At 39.2% G+C, this 16,737-nt stretch overlaps 1 protein-coding gene across 3 annotated transcripts in view; it reads left to right on the plus strand.

Moving 5' to 3' along the window:
- Positions 1–16,737, plus strand: part of AFG1L (AFG1 like ATPase) — a 763,812-nt gene that overhangs the window by 655,429 nt on the left and 91,646 nt on the right. For all 3 annotated transcript variants that reach the window (XM_053710609.1, XM_053710610.1, XM_053710611.1), the window contains one exon: positions 12,092–12,232. In XM_053710609.1, the coding sequence (XP_053566584.1) occupies positions 12,092–12,232 (141 nt within the window). The remainder of the gene's footprint in view (positions 1–12,091; positions 12,233–16,737) is intronic.

Consider the following 16,737-nt stretch of genomic DNA (forward strand, 5'->3'; position numbering starts at 1 on the left):
AGGTCCCCCCTTTGAATCTATGCATTCTCTGGACCTAAAGTTATTGTCATGGAAGGTTCTCTTTCTTCTAGCCATTTATTCCGCTAGAAGAGTTTCTGAATTATCAGCTTTGTCTTCTGATCATCCCTTTTTGATTTTTCATCAGGATAAAGTGCTTCTCTGGGCTAAATATAATTTTCTCCCGAAGGTAGTGTCTTCAGAAGGATTGTTGTTCCTTCTCTGTGCCCAAATCCTTCTAACACAATTTGGATGTAGTCAGAGCCTTAACATTTTAGCTTCAGGCTACTAAAGATTTTAGACAGACTTCTAGCTTGTTTGTCCACTTTTCAGTTGCCAGAAAGGGTCAAAAGACTACAGCGGTGGCCTTGGCATCATGGTTAAAGCAGACTATTCGTAAGGCTTTCTTGGTTGCGGGAAAACCGCCTCCAAAAAGAGTAACTGCTCATTCTACTAGGTCTATATCTACTTCTTGGGCTTTAAAATATTACGCCTACTTGGAGCAGATTTGAAACGCAGCAACTTGGTCTCCTCCCCTACCTTTTTTCTATTTTTTTTTTTTTTTTTAAAGAATATTTTTGGAGGCAAAATATTACATATCATTACCAACAAAAATGACATACATCTGGCCCACTAGACAAATTATAGCAAACAAGTTTCGGCTCACTGTAGATCCAATATCACAAATACAAAGTCCAGGATGGTTTAAGGAAAAACAAGTATTTATTGGTGCACTTAAAAACAGTAAGCAACAGACAATATGTTAAAAATAGAAAAAGATAGACAGGAGCAGTAACAGCAGACGCGTTTCATGCGGGACCACCTCACTTGATCACTGCATAACAAGCCCATCTGCTACCTGTCTATTTAAAGGTATATGCATAATTGAACAATTACCATTAACTATTTCATGACTGAAGCACAAATCCTATAGCAGCAATATATATTCTGTAACATATGGAACATAATTAACTGAATAAGAAGTAACTCACAGATTTCATGTTAATAAAAATTCCCCATAGTTAATACTATTTACATATATATTTCTAAAAAATGTATAAATATCTATAATACACCTAGATTAAAAGTTTGGCGTTACTGCTTTTAAATTGGCCATTATGCTGGAATGGCCAGGAACGCATATTACGAGTTGTGTCGGTATAGCTATACCGCAAGCATTTTAGCCTGTAACGCAACATCCATTCCGCACTCAAAAAAATGACGTTTGAGTGTGGGATTTTCATAGTGCCGGTATTACAGGTTGTGCGGTCCAGCTAAAATGCTTGCGTTACAACCTATACTGACACGATCCATACCACCATCTGAAAAGCATTAGTTATGAATTTTGCGAAACAAAAAATGTTTCACAAAACTCATAACTAAAATGTTACAAAATACACTACCATAAACTACCTATTAACCCCTAATCTGCTGCCCAACCACATTGCGACTATTAAATAAAGTTATTAACCCCTATCTGACATTGCTGCCACTATAATAGTTATTAAACCCTAAACCTCTCCCCGACATCACCGCCACTAACTTAACTTATTAAAACCTAAACCTCCGGCCTCCCACATTGCCGCCACTAAATAAACCTATTAACCCTTAAACCTCTGGCTGCCCTAAAAATATAATAAAGCCCCCCAAAATAAAACACCACATAGCCTAAAATAAACTACCAATAGCCCTTAAAAGGGCCTTTTGTAGGGCATTGCCCTAAGTTACAGCTCTTTTACCTGTAAAAAAATACAAAGTCCCCCCAACAGTAAAACCCACCACCCAACCAACCCCCAAAATAAAAAACCCTAAAGGGGCATTTGTATGGGCATTGCCCTTTACTGCTCTTAAAAGATCATTCAGCTTTTTTACAATTATCTAAAGCCCTAATCTAAAAAAAAAAACCTAACACTAACCCCATAAAATCTACTCACGGTTCCTGAAGTTCGGACATCCATCTTCATCCAGGCGGCGAGAAGTCTTAATCCAGGTGGCGACACCTTCGTCCATCCCGGTCGTCTTCTATCTTCATCCCGGCGATGCGGTGTCCTCTTGTCTATATACAATAAAATGCAAGACGCTAAAGATGTAAAAACGGACTAACACAAGCGTTCACAAGCCGGCTAGACCACTGTGTGTCCAATTACTCCAAGCGTGCGTGGATGTAGACCAAGAGGACACTGGGACTAAAAAACATTGGACCATTGTGCAAAAATCCAAGGAAGTTATTACGGCCCCTTGTTTCATAATCCCAGAGCACTATAACGTTCAGACAAGTGGGGAGGCAGCAGCACAGCCGTTTTTGCACATCCGCTGCTGATAGAAGTGATCCGGAAAGGAGACTGTTACCCTGGGTTCGTACTGAGCTGCACTAGTCCTCTTGATATCGTGCCTGTCGCATACCTCATATGTTTGAGGGTTAAAAGTGTGAGTGATTTTTTTATGTGTGTAAATTAAATTGTTTTTTTAATACTACTCTTAGATCAGTCCTTTGCGCTCCTGTTCTTTCTGTGTTTTTTGTTTAATATTAGGTTTATTTTTATTTCACAGGTAAGTTTTTATTTATTTAAATATAGTTATATTGTAATTTTAATTTAAAGTTACGGAGGTGTTAGGTTTTGGGGTTAATAGTTTAATTTAGTGTTTTGCGATGTGGAGGGCCGGAGGTTTTGGGGTTAATAGGTTTATTTAGTGGCGGCAATGTGGGAGGCCGGAGGTTTAGGGGTTAATAATTTTATTTAGTTGTGGCGATGTCGGGTAGCAGCGGTTTAGGGGTTAATAACTTTTATTTAGTGTTGGTAGGCGGATTAGGGCTTAATCACTTTATTTAGTGTCAGGGTGCGGCAGATTAGGGCTTAATCACTTTATTTTGTGTCGGGGAGCGGCGGATTAGGGGTTAATAACTTTTATTAGTGTCAGGGAGTGGTGGATTAGGGGGGGTTAGACTAGAGGGTTATGTTATGACTTTCTGTCCCCCATAGACATCAATGGGGTTGCGTTATAGTGATTGCCATTCTGCGCTTCAGGTGTTAGTTTTTTTCTAACACTTTCTCCCCATTGGTGTCTATAGGGGGGAACTCTTAATAGCAGCGCTATGGAGAGTGAAATAACACAATTTTTTGGCGTTATTTTCGCAACCCTGTTTAGCGCAAAACTCGTAATCTAGGCGATAGTTAATAATTGGGAACAATCTTTACCAGTTAATTTACCATTTTTTCACAATTTTCCAGAGTATATGGGCACTTAAGTTAAACAAACCAGTTTACATCCGCCTCCATATTTATACTCCATGGATTTCTAGTACTTAAAGTGAAGGTAAACTTTGGTGAATGAAAGCCCGTTTTTTTAAAAATACTATTAAAAACAGGGGCACTTTCATTCATCAAAGTTTACAAAGCAGCCGTTTTGATTAAAAATGTACCTTTTTTTCTTTTCACAGCCAGAGCAGCTTTCCACCTCCTGGACATCCTCTCTTCACACGTCAGCAATGACTAATCCGGCTTCCTCCAATCACAGCATGGCCTCAGGCAATGACTACCCTGGGGGGAAAGCCGTGATTAGAGGAAGCCGGGTTAGTCATTGCTGACGTGTGAAGAGAGAATCTCCAGGTGGGGGAAGCTGCTCTGGCTGTGAAATTAAAAAAAAGTTGAGTTTTTAATCAAAACGGCTGCTTTGTAAACTTTGATGAATGAAAGTATCCCTGTTTTTAATAGTATTTTTTAAAAAACGGGCTTTCATTCACCAAAGTTTACCTTCACTTTAAAGTGAATATCCACTGTACCTCCCTTTTTTTTTAATGTTACAAATTAGGTTACATTTTCCACATTAGAGTAAACAGGCTTCTCTGAAACAGTTGACTAATGGATATTGTCCTTTTGAGGAAGTGCCTCATTTTTTATTTATTTTTGAATCACTTAGATGTAGTTAGAAATCAAAATGTATCCTTTTCAATGGTAGGATATGTAGTGTTCATATATTTGGTGAAAGAAAGTCCATAATCCCGATGTGGGATAGATTTTGTTAATTTTCAACATAACGGTGTTAACTGTAACAACTATAGAAAACCATTTGTGAACATAGGTTGAAGATTTGCGATAACATTACGCTTGTGTACACTTTGGTTGGGGAGTAAGGGGAGAGGGTAAGGGAGGAGAGGGGGGGAAAAAAGGGGGAGAAGAATGAAGTCTGTCCAAGGTAAGTCTCTAAGGGTAGGTGGCATCTTATTAAAAGGTCCTAATGTGGGGTTTTTGGGTTTGGGCAGAGAGTATCCCAAGATTCCCAGATATCTGAGTATAGATCTAGCATATCTCTATTTATGGATACAGCTTCTTCTATTTTCTTAATTATTTCAACTACTTTATGTATCGTGGGGGCAGATTGTTGTTTCCAATGTCTCGCTAGTGATAATTTGGATGCTATCATGATATATATATATATATATATATATATATATATATATAGAGAGAGAGGTGTTTCTTTGCCTTAGTGATTTTAGGGAGTGCTAGATGTAATAAACATGTTTCTGGACTACGTGTGGTTGAGAGTCCTAGCTGTGAGCATAGATCAAGAATTCTCGCTTTAAGTGTTGTATATGTCGGCAACTCCACCAAATATGTAGATCGTCTCCCGTATTTCCGCAACCCCGCTAGCACATAGGTGAGTTTGTGTTAGAGATCCTTTTCTAATTTTTACCGTTCTGATATGTATGCTTTTTCCGAAGCTGATTTTTGCAGAAAAGTCCTTCAAACCGCAGTGCCTGACAAATAGGAAACTGCAATCATTTTGTCCAACCCATACTTAACATGGACTCTCATCTTGAGAATTGTATCCTACATGTTATGGACACCTATGGACTCTCATCATCTTACGAAAGAAAACAGAATTTATACTTACCAATACATTTCTTTCTTCGGGATGATGATAGTCCATAGGGCCTGCCCGGGTTTTCTACTATACGGGTGACAGTTTTTATTTGCATCTCTTAACCCTGCTTTCTGTCTTTCCTACATTTTCTGTCTTTCTCCTCTGCTCGGCTATACATAATCTAAGTGGGCAGAGGAGGTGGGAGTGATTAAAGCTCTTGTGAGGGTTCTTGTCCTCCTCCTAGTGATAGGAAATATATCCCACATGTTATGGACACATATAAACTCTCATCCTGAAAGAAAGCAATTTATCGTTAAGTATAAATTCTGTTTTCTCCAACATAGGTGTGTCCGGTCCACGGCGTCGTCCTTACTTGTGGGATATTCTCTTCCCCAACAGGAAATGGCAAAGAGCCCAGCAAAGCTGGTCACATGATCCCTCCTAGGCTCCGCCTTCCCCAGTCATTCTCTTTGCCGTTGTACAGGCAACATCTCCACGGAGATGGCTTAGAGTTTTTTAGTGTTTAACTGTAGTTTTTATTATTCAATCAAGAGTTTGTTATTTTAAAATAGTGCTGGTATGTACTATTTACTCTGAAACAGAAAAGAGATGAAGATTTCTGTTTGTAAGAGGAAAATGATTTTAGCAACCGTTACTAAAATCGATGGCTGTTTCCACACAGGACTGTTGAGAGGAATTAACTTCAGTTGGGGGAACAGTGAGCAGACTTTTGCTGCTTGAGGTATGACACATTCTAACAAGACGATGTAATGCTGGAAGCTGTCATTTTCCCTATGGGATCCGGTAAGCCATTTTTATTACAGAAAGAAAAAAGGGCTTCACAAGGGCTTTTTAAGACTGTAGACATTTTCTGGGCTAAATCGATTTATATATAAACATATTTTATACTCCATAGCCTTGAGGAATTATTTTAATCTTGGGAATTATGTAAAATAACCGGCAGGCACTGTATTGGACACCTTATTCTCTAGGGGCTTTCCCTAATCATAGGCAGAGTCTCATTTTCGCGCCTCTATTGCGCACTTGTTTTTGAGAAGCATGACATGCAGATGCATGTGTGAGGAGCTCTGATACATAGAAAAGACTTTCTGAAGGCGTCATTTGGTATCGTATTCCCCTTTGGGCTTGGTTGGGTCTCAGCAAAGCAGATACCAGGGACTGTAAAGGGGTTAAATATAAAAACGGCTCCGGTTCCGTCATTTTAAGGGTTAAAGCTTCCAAATTTGGTGTGCAATACTTTTAAGGCTTTAAGACACTGTGGTGAAATTTTGGTGAATTTTGAACAATTCCTTCATACTTTTTCGCAATTGCAGTAATAAAGTGTGTTCAGTTTAAAATTTAAAGTGACAGTAACGGTTTATTTTAAAACGTTTTTTGTACTTTGTTATCAAGTTTTTGCCTGTTTAACATGTCTGAACTAGCAGATAGACTGTGTTCTGAATGTGGGGAAGCCAAGGTTCCTTCTCATTTAAATAGATGTGATTTATGTGACACAAAATTTAGAGAAAATTATGCCCAAGATGATTCCTCAAGTGAGGGGAGTAAGCATGGTACTGCATCATCCCCTCCTTCGTCTACACCAGTCTTGCCCACACAGGAGGCCCCTAGTACATCTAGCGCGCCAATACTCCTTACTATGCAACAATTAACGGCTGTAATGGATAATTCTATCAAAAACATTTTAGCCAAAATGCCCACTTATCAGCGAAAGCGCGACTGCTCTGTTTTAGAAAATACTGAAGAGCATGAGGACGCTGATGATATTGGTTCTGAAGGGCCCCTACACCAGTCTGAGGGGGCCAGGGAGGTTTTGTCTGAGGGAGAAATTTCAGATTCAGGGAAAATTTCTCAACAAGCTGAACCTGATGTGATTACATTTAAATTTAAATTGGAACATCTCCGCGCTCTGCTTAAGGAGGTGTTATCCACTCTGGATGATTGTGAGAATTTGGTCATTCCAGAGAAACTATGTAAAATGGACAAGTTCCTAGAGGTCCTGGGGCCCCCCGAAGCTTTTCCTATACCCAAGCGGGTGGCGGACATTGTAAACAAAGAATGGGAAAGGCCCGGTATACCTTTCGTCCCTCCCCCCATATTTAAAAAATTGTTTCCTATGGTCGACCCCAGAAAGGACTTATGGCAGACAGTCCCCAAGGTCGAGGGGGCGGTTTCTACTCTAAACAAACGCACCACTATACCCATAGAAGATAGTTGTGCTTTCAAAGATCCTATGGATAAAAAATTAGAAGGTTTGCTTAAAAAGATGTTTGTTCAGCAAGGTTACCTTCTACAACCAATTTCTTGCATTGTTCCTGTCACCACAGCAGCGTGTTTCTGGTTCGATGAACTAGAAAAGGCGCTCAATAATAATTCTTCTTCTTATGAGGAGATTATGGACAGAATTCATGCTCTCAAATTGGCTAATTCTTTCACCCTAGACGCCACTTTGCAATTGGCTAGGTTAGCGGCGAAAAATTCTGGTTTTGCTATTGTGGCGCGCAGAGCGCTTTGGTTAAAATCTTGGTCAGCGGATGCGTCTTCCAAGAACAAATTGCTTAACATTCCTTTCAAGGGGAAAATGCTGTTTGGCCCTGACTTGAAAGAGATTATCTCTGATATCACTGGGGGCAAGGGCCACGCCCTTCCTCAGGATAGGTCTTTCAAGGCCAAAAATAAACCTAATTTTCGTCCCTTTCGCAGAAACGGACCAGCCCCAAGTGCTACGTCCTCTAAGCAAGAGGGTAATACTTCTCAAGCCAAGCCAGCCTGGAGACCAATGCAAGGCTGGAACAAAGGAAAGCAGGCCAAGAAACCTGCCACTGCTACCAAGACAGCATGAGATGTTGGCCCCCGATCCGGGACCGGATCTGGTGGGGGGCAGACTCTCTCTCTTCGCTCAGGCTTGGGCAAGAGATGTTCTGGATCCTTGGGCACTAGAAATAGTCTCCCAAGGTTATCTTCTGGAATTCAAGGGGCTTCCCCCAAGGGGGAGGTTCCACAGGTCTCAATTGTCTTCAGACCACATAAAAAGACAGGCATTCTTACATTGTGTAGAAGACCTGTTAAAAATGGGAGTGATTCATCCTGTTCCTTTAGGAGAACAAGGGATGGGGTTCTACTCCAATCTGTTCGTAGTTCCCAAAAAAGAGGGAACATTCAGACCAATCTTAGATCTCAAGATCCTAAACAAGTTTCTCAAGGTTCCATCGTTCAAAATGGAAACCATTCGAACAATTCTTCCTTCCATCCAGGAAGGTCAATTCATGACCACGGTGGATTTAAAGGATGCGTATCTACATATTCCTATCCACAAGGAACATCATCGGTTCCTAAGGTTCGCATTCCTGGACAAGCATTACCAGTTTGTGGCACTTCCGTTCGGATTAGCCACTGCTCCAAGGATTTTCACAAAGGTACTAGGGTCCCTTCTAGCGGTGCTAAGACCAAGGGGCATTGCAGTAGTACCTTACTTGGACGACATTCTGATTCAAGCGTCGTCCCTTTCTCAAGCAAAGGCTCACACGGACATTGTCCTGGCCTTTCTCAGATCTCACGGGTGGAAAGTGAACGTAGAAAAAAGTTCTCTATCTCCGTCAACAAGGGTTCCCTTCTTGGGAACAATAATAGACTCCTTAGAAATGAGGATTTTTCTGACAGAGGCCAGAAAATCAAAACTTCTAAACTCTTGTCAAATACTTCATTCTGTTCCTCTTCCTTCCATAGCGCAGTGCATGGAAGTAATAGGTTTGATGGTAGCGGCAATGGACATAGTTCCTTTTGCGCGAATTCATCTAAGACCATTACAACTGTGCATGCTCAGTCAGTGGAATGGGGACTATACAGACTTGTCTCCGACGATACAAGTAGATCAGAGGACCAGAGATTCACTCCGTTGGTGGCTGTCCCTGGACAACCTGTCACAGGGGATGAGCTTCCGCAGACCAGAGTGGGTCATTGTCACGACCGACGCCAGTCTGGTGGGCTGGGGCGCGGTCTGGGGACCCCTGAAAGCTCAGGGTCTTTGGTCTCGGGAAGAATCTCTTCTCCCGATAAATATTCTGGAACTGAGAGCGATATTCAATGCTCTCAAGGCTTGGCCTCAGCTAGCAAAGGCCAAGTTCTTACGGTTTCAATCAGACAACATGACGACTGTTGCGTACATCAACCATCAGGGGGGAACAAGGAGTTCCCTGGCGATGGAAGAAGTGACCAAAATCATTCAATGGGCGGAGACTCACTCCTGCCACTTGTCTGCAATCCACATCCCAGGAGTGGAAAATTGGGAAGCGGATTTTCTGAGTCGTCAGACATTTCATCCGGGGGAGTGGGAACTCCATCCGGAAATCTTTGCCCAAATTACTCAATTGTGGGGCATTCCAGACATGGATCTGATGGCCTCTCGTCAGAACTTCAAGGTTCCTTGCTACGGGTCCAGATCCAGGGATCCCAAGGCGACTCTAGTAGATGCACTAGTAGCACCTTGGACCTTCAAACTAGCTTATGTATTTCCGCCGTTTCCTCTCATCCCCAGGCTGGTAGCCAGGATCAATCAGGAGAGGGCATCGGTGATCTTGATAGCTCCTGCGTGGCCACGCAGGACTTGGTATGCAGACCTGGTGAATATGTCATCGGCTCCACCATGGAAGCTACCTTTGAGACGAGACCTTCTTGTTCAAGGTCCATTCGAACATCCGAATCTGGTCTCACTCCAACTGACTGCTTGGAGATTGAACGCTTGATCTTATCAAAGCGAGGGTTCTCAGATTCTGTCATTGATACTCTTGTTCAGGCCAGAAAGCCTGTAACTAGAAAAATTTACCACAAAATATGGAAAAAATATATCTGTTGGTGTGAATCTAAAGGATTCCCTTGGGACAAGGTAAAAAATTATTGGTTCCCACAAGTAAGGATGACGCCGTGGACCGGACACACCTATGTTGGAGAAAACAGAATTTATGTTTACCTGATAAATTACTTTCTCCAACGGTGTGTCCGGTCCACGGCCCGCCCTGGTTTTTTAATCAGGTCTGATAATTTATTTTCTTTAACTACAGTCACCACGGTATCATATGGTTTCTCCTAAGCAAATATTCCTCCTTTACGTCGGTCGAATGACTGGGGAAGGCGGAGCCTAGGAGGGATCATGTGACCAGCTTTGCTGGGCTCTTTGCCATTTCCTGTTGGGGAAGAGAATATCCCACAAGTAAGGATGACGCCGTGGACCGGACACACCGTTGGAGAAAGTAATTTATCAGGTAAACATAAATTCTGTTTTTAGCATATATTAGCGCACCCCTTTTGTATGTGCAGTTGTAATATACGGCTCCACCTCTGAACAAACTGTGGTCATGTGACCACTATAACAGTGGCGTATGGTTTGGAGCTCTTCATCCTACTGCGTATGCGCTAGACTATCGGCATTTAGAGCGTATTCATGGTTTCTTGCTAGCTACCCAGAATTGCAGGTAAAGAAAGAACCCAGGTTGCCGACCATGATTGGCTAATGCAAATTAGTCTCATGGTTGGTTTTAAAAACCTCCCACTTTTGACAGGTGATTGTGTTGTAACTGTGTGAAAATGACAACTGAAGGTATTTGAGCAAAATGTTATTATATTCTAACCAAAGCAATGATCTAATGATAGTTTTTGCCCTTCCTGTCCCTTTAATATTATTTTCTGTGTAAAATTGGTCTTGTGTTTGTGAAGGAGTTTGACGAAGGAGTTTCTTGAGCATGTTTAAGCCTTTAATGATCTAAATTCGAAAAACTAATTTGAAATTCAACAAATTATTTTTTTTTTTCTTGCTAGAGCTTAGCACGTCTTTTCTGTAATCTTTGACACACATTAGATCTCGGGCAATTTCAGTGTCCTCTTACTTAGATGATAGTTTGCTACAACTTTTGCAAATACAGGCAAAAACCTGACACTTTCTTGGTGATCTAGTAATATTTTTCTTCCCTCATATGTCTTTATAAGGAGAACTTTGGTATTGATCCCAACAATACCGAACATGGCTAAACAACAGTATGAGAACAAGCACAATTTAAGCTTACTTCATTATAGTAACAGATGAAAGCCTGAACTAACATAGATGTTTATGTGTGATGCGCTTTCCAGCATCTAGTCCAGAAACAATCCACTGTCTCTGTTCTTTTTCCAAATAAATGAGTTGAAGTTTATAGGCAAGGGATGGCTATATTGGAATAGTCACCTTAATGACGTCTGAGGCATATAAACACCAGTAGGGGGTTTGACACCAAATGTAACACAAAGGAATTATTGTGCTGGCTAGGATACATAAGGGTTTAGTTTGTTCATCACATGGATTCTTTATGTTCTAGTGTCGTTTGCTGTTCTGCATGTATACGATTAGATCTGCTACCTACATTTCCAAACTAGGAAGACTGTTCTCACACTTTTCCTTAACGCACAATGATATCCTTCAGGCTTTCTTCTATCAAGCAGTCTTTTCACTTCCTGCCGCTATCAGATTCAAATAACTAATATAGTCTATTCTTTTGTGTTGCACTGTGGAATATGCTTCATAAATAAAATAAAAATGCTGTGTTTAAAAGGGGAGTAAAGTCAAAATTATATTGTATGTATTTGATAGAACCTAACATTTTAAACATCTTTCCAGTTTACTTCTATTATCAATTGTTCTTAGTTCTATTGGTATCCTTTGTTAAAGAGTAATCCTATGTGAGCCCCAGGTGTGTGCACATGTCTAGCCATTCGGCAGCAGTGTTAACCACACCGTTACTATACTTCTATTTAATCCTACTATAGAATTCTAAAGACAGGTGCATGCTCCTAAGCTTTTATCAGCCCTACCTAGCTTTACTCTTCAACAAAGGATACCAAGAGAACAAAGTAAATGTGATAATAGAAGTAAATTGGAAACTTGTTTAATTTTGCATGCCTTATTCGAATTAATGTTTTTATTCTGACTTTACGTTCCCTTTAAATATTATTTTATTATATGATGTGCACCTCCTGTATTATAATAAATCTAGTGGGCTGTTGACGTGCTGGGTTAAGTAGCTTTTTCAACCAGACCTATGAAGCATATAACACTCCAATGATATTCTCTAGAATTTTGCTGGGTTTTTTTTCTTCACAGCTTTGCTTTATTAAAATCAGTAATTGTGATGACCTGTTATGTATTCAGTGGCATAGTTTGTTACATTGTTTAATATCTATATTCCAGCCTCTGGGTGCCAGTGACTATCTAGAAATGTGCAAGAATTTTGACACTGTTTTTATTCGCCATATCCCACATCTGGACTTGACAAAAAGGTCCCAAGCCCGGCGGTTCATTACCCTTATTGATGCGTTTTATGATCACAAGGTACGCTTTTTGTATTCCTTACTCCTAAATGCAAATATATAAATCCATAGACCTTCATAATAATCTCTCTGAAATTCTTGATTTCTTCGCAGTGGATTTTTTTCTTAAATTTAAAAAAAAAATTTAAAACTACCTCTGTTTTTTAGAATCTAAATATTTTGAATGGTTTTCCTCTTTAAAAACACCAAAATCTGTTTATTTTGATTTTTTAACAAACTTTAATGTAAATTGTACTTAAAGTGAAATTAAAGGGACAGTTTACTTGAGGTTTTTCTCAACTTTAATTTGTTACCAATTATCCATTTGTCCACCTTGTCCTTTAGGGTTGTATATTATATGTATAATATATATATATATATATATATATATATATATATATATATATATATATATATATATATATATATATATATATATATATATATAAATAAGATATAATATATATATAATCATATAGTATCTCACTATATTATATATATATATATATATATATATATATATATATATATATATATATATATATATATATATATACAGTATCTCACAAAAGTGAGAACACCCCTCACATTTTTGTAAATATTTTATTATATCTTTTCATGTGCCAACACTGAAGAAATGGCACTTTGCTACAATGTAAAGTAGTGGATGTACAGCCTGTATAACTGTGTAAATTTGCTGTCCCCTCAAAATCACTCAACACACAGCCATTAATGTCTAAACCATTGGCAACAAAAGTGAGTAGACCCCTAAGTGGAAATGTCCAAATTTTGCCCAATTAGCCATTTTCCCTCCCTGGTGTCATGTGACTCGTTAGTGTTAAAAGGTCTCAGGTGTGAATAGCGAGCAGGTGTGTTAAATTTGGTTTTATCGCTCTCACACTCTCTCATACTGGTCACTGGAAGTTCAACATGGCACCTCATGGCAAATAACTCTGTGTATCTGAAAAAAAACATAATTTATGTAGGAACTTACCTGATAAATTTATTTATTTCATAGTGGCAAGAGTCCATGAGCTAGTGACGTATGGGATATACATCCCTACCAGGAGGGGGCAATGTTTCCCAAACCTCAAAATGCCTATAAATACACCTCCCACCTCACTCACACTTCAGTTTAACGTATAGCCAAGTAGTGAGGTATAAAAAAAGGAGTAAAAAACATACAAAAAGAGGAAATGGAAAAAATGTATGTGCTTTATACAAAAAATCATAGCCCACAAAAAATCATAACCCCCAAAAAATAGGGTGGGTCTCATGGACTCTTGTCACTATGAAAGAAATTAATTTATCAGGTAAGTTCTTACATAAATTATGTTTCTTTCATGTAATTGGTAAGAGTCCATGAGCTAGTGACGTGTGGGATATGCAATCCTACCAGGAGGGGCAAAGTTTCCCAAACCTCAATAAATACACCCCTCACCACACCCACAATTCAGTTTTACAAACTTTGCCTCCTATGGAGGTGGTGAAGCAAGTTTGTGCTAAGATTTCTACATTGACATGCGCTTCTCAGCATTTTGAAGCCCGATTTCTCTGAGTGCAGCGAATGTCAGAGGGATGTGAAGGGAGTATCACCTATTGAATGCAATGATTTTCCTAGCAGGGGTCTAGTTCATAGGTTCTCTGTTATCAGTCATAGAGAATCATCTCCTACCTCCCTTTTCAGATCGACGATATACTCTCATATACCATTACCTCTACTGATAACTGTTTCAGTACTGGTTTGGCTATCTGCTATATGTGGATGGGTGTCTCTTGGTAAGTATGTTTTTTATTACTTAAGACACCCCAGCTATGGTTTGGCACTTTATGCTTTTATATAAAGTTCTAAATATATGTATTGTACTTATATTTGCCATGAGTCAGGTTCATGTATTTCCTTGTGCAGACTGTCAGTTTCATATTTGGGGAAAATAAACATATTAAGAAATATTTTTTCTTACCTGGGGTTTTAGTCTTTTTTTTCTGATTGACTACATTTTTCTTATAAATTGCGGGCAGTACTAGGCTCTCGGGTGCGCCAAATACTAGACTTTATTGCGTCATTCTTGGTGCGAGAATTTTTTGGCGTGAAAGTACGTCCGTTGACGCAAGTTTGTCATTGACGCTGAGTCTTACACATGATTGCGTCGTTAGTGATGCAAGTGTGTCATTTCCGGATGTTGTTGGCGCCAAAAAAATTTCTCTGTTACGCTGTGCGTCATACTTGCCACCAAATTTTTCATTTATTTATTACCCCATTGCTATTTGCCTCTTGCCTTTTTCTATGTCAGAGGGCTATGCTGTTTAAATTTTTTCCCATTCCTGAAACTGTCATATAAGGAAATTGATAATTTTGCTTTATATGTTGTTTTTTCTTTTACATTTTGCAAGATGTCTCAATCTGATCCTGCCTCAGAAGTATCTGTTGGAAATTTGCTGCCTGACATCGGTTCTACCAAAGCTAAGTGCATTTGTTGTAAGATTGTGGAAATTATATCTACGAATGTCATTTGTAATAGTTGTCATGATAAACTTTTACATGCAGAGAATGTATCCATCAGTAATGGTACATTGCCAGTTGCAGTTCCTTCAACTTCTAATGTACATGATATACCTATGAATTTTAAAGAATTTGTTACTGATTCTATTCAGAAGGCTTTGTCTGCATTTCCGCCTTCTAATAAACGTAAAAGGTCTTTTAAAACTTCTCATAAAGTTGATGAAATTTCAAATGACTGACAACATAATAACTTATCCTCCTCTGATGAGGATCTATCTGATTCAGAAGATCCTTTCTTTAGATATTGACACTGACAAATCTACTTATTTGTTCAAAATAGAGTATATTTGTTCTTTGTTAAAAGAAGTGTTAATTACTTTGGATATTGAGGAAGCTAGTCCTCTTGACATTAAGACTAGTAAACGTTTAAATGCTGTTTTTAAACCTCCTGTGGTTACCTCAGAGGTTTTTCCTATTCCTGATGCTATTTCTGGTATGATTTCTAAGGAATGGAATACGCCAGCTACTCCTTTTATTCCTTCTTCAAGGTTTAAAAAATTGTATCCTTTACCAGCAATTTCTATAGAGTTTTGGGAAAAGATCCCCAAAGTTGATGGGGCTATTTCTACTCTTGCTAAACATACCACTATTCCTATGGAAGATAGTACTTCTTTTAAAGATCCTTTAGATAGGAAACGTGAATCCTATCTAAGGAAAGCCTATTTATATTCAGGTCATCTTCTCAGACCTGCAATTTCTTTGGCTGATGTTGCGGCTGCATCAACTTTTTGGTTTGAAAATTTAGCGCAACAAGAATTGGATTCTGACATATCTAGCATTGTTCGCTTACTGCAACATGCTAATCATTTTATTTGTGATACCATTTTTGATATTATCAAAATTGATGTTAGATCCATGTCTTTAGCTATTTTAGCTAGAAGAGCTTTATGGCTTAAATTTTGGAATGCTGATATGACATCTAAGTCTAGATTATTATCTCTTTCTTTCCAAGGTAATAATTTATTTGGTTCTCAGTTGGATTCTATTATTTCAACTGGAGGAAAGGGTTTTTTTCTGCCTCAGGATAAAAAACCTAAGGGTAAATCTAAGGCTTCTAACCATTTTCGTTCCTTTCGTCAAAATAAGGAACAAAAATCTAATCCTTCCCCCAAGGAATCTGCTTCCAATTAGAAGCCTTCCTCAAATTGGAAAAAATCCAAGCCTTTTAAGAAACCAAAGTCAGCCCCTAAGTCCGCATGAAGGTGCGACCCTCATTCCAGCTCAGCTGGTAGGGGGCAGATTAAGGTTTTTCAAGGATTTTTGGATAAATTCTGTCCAAAATCAATGGATTCAGAGCATTGTCTCTCAAGGGTATCGAATAGGATTCAGAGTAAGACCTCCTGTGAGAAGATTTTTTCTCTCACGTATCCCAGCAAATCCAGTAAAAGCTCAGGCTTTCCTGAAGTGTGATTCAGACCTGGAGTCTTCAGGGGTAATCATGCCGGTTCCTTTTCAGGAACAAGGTCTGGGGTTTTATTCAAATCTATTCATTGTCCCAAAGAAGGAAAATTCATTCAAACCAGTTCTGGATCTGAAAATTTTGAACCGTTTTTGTAAGAGTACCAACTTTCAAGATGCTGCCTATAAGGACTATTCTACCTTTTGTTCGGCAAGGACATTGTATGTCTACAATAGACTTGCAGGATGCATACCTTCATATTCCGATTCCTCCAGAACATTATCAGTTCCTGAGATTCTCTTTTCTAGACAAGCATTACCAATTTGTTGCTCTTCCATTTGGCCTAGCAACAGCTCCAAGAATCTTTTCAAAAGTTCTAGGTGCCCTACTCTCTGTAATCAGAGAGCAGGGTATTGCGGTGTTTCCTTATTTGGATGATATCTTGGTTCTAGCTCAGTCTTTGCGTTCTGCAGAATCTCACACAAATCAACTAGTGTTGTTTCTTCAAAAACATGGTTGGAGGATCAATTTACCAAAGAGTTTGTTTCCTCAGACAAGGGTCACC

This window comes from Bombina bombina, chromosome 4 (genome assembly GCF_027579735.1).
Source record: "Bombina bombina isolate aBomBom1 chromosome 4, aBomBom1.pri, whole genome shotgun sequence".
Lineage (NCBI taxonomy): Eukaryota > Metazoa > Chordata > Amphibia > Anura > Bombinatoridae > Bombina > Bombina bombina.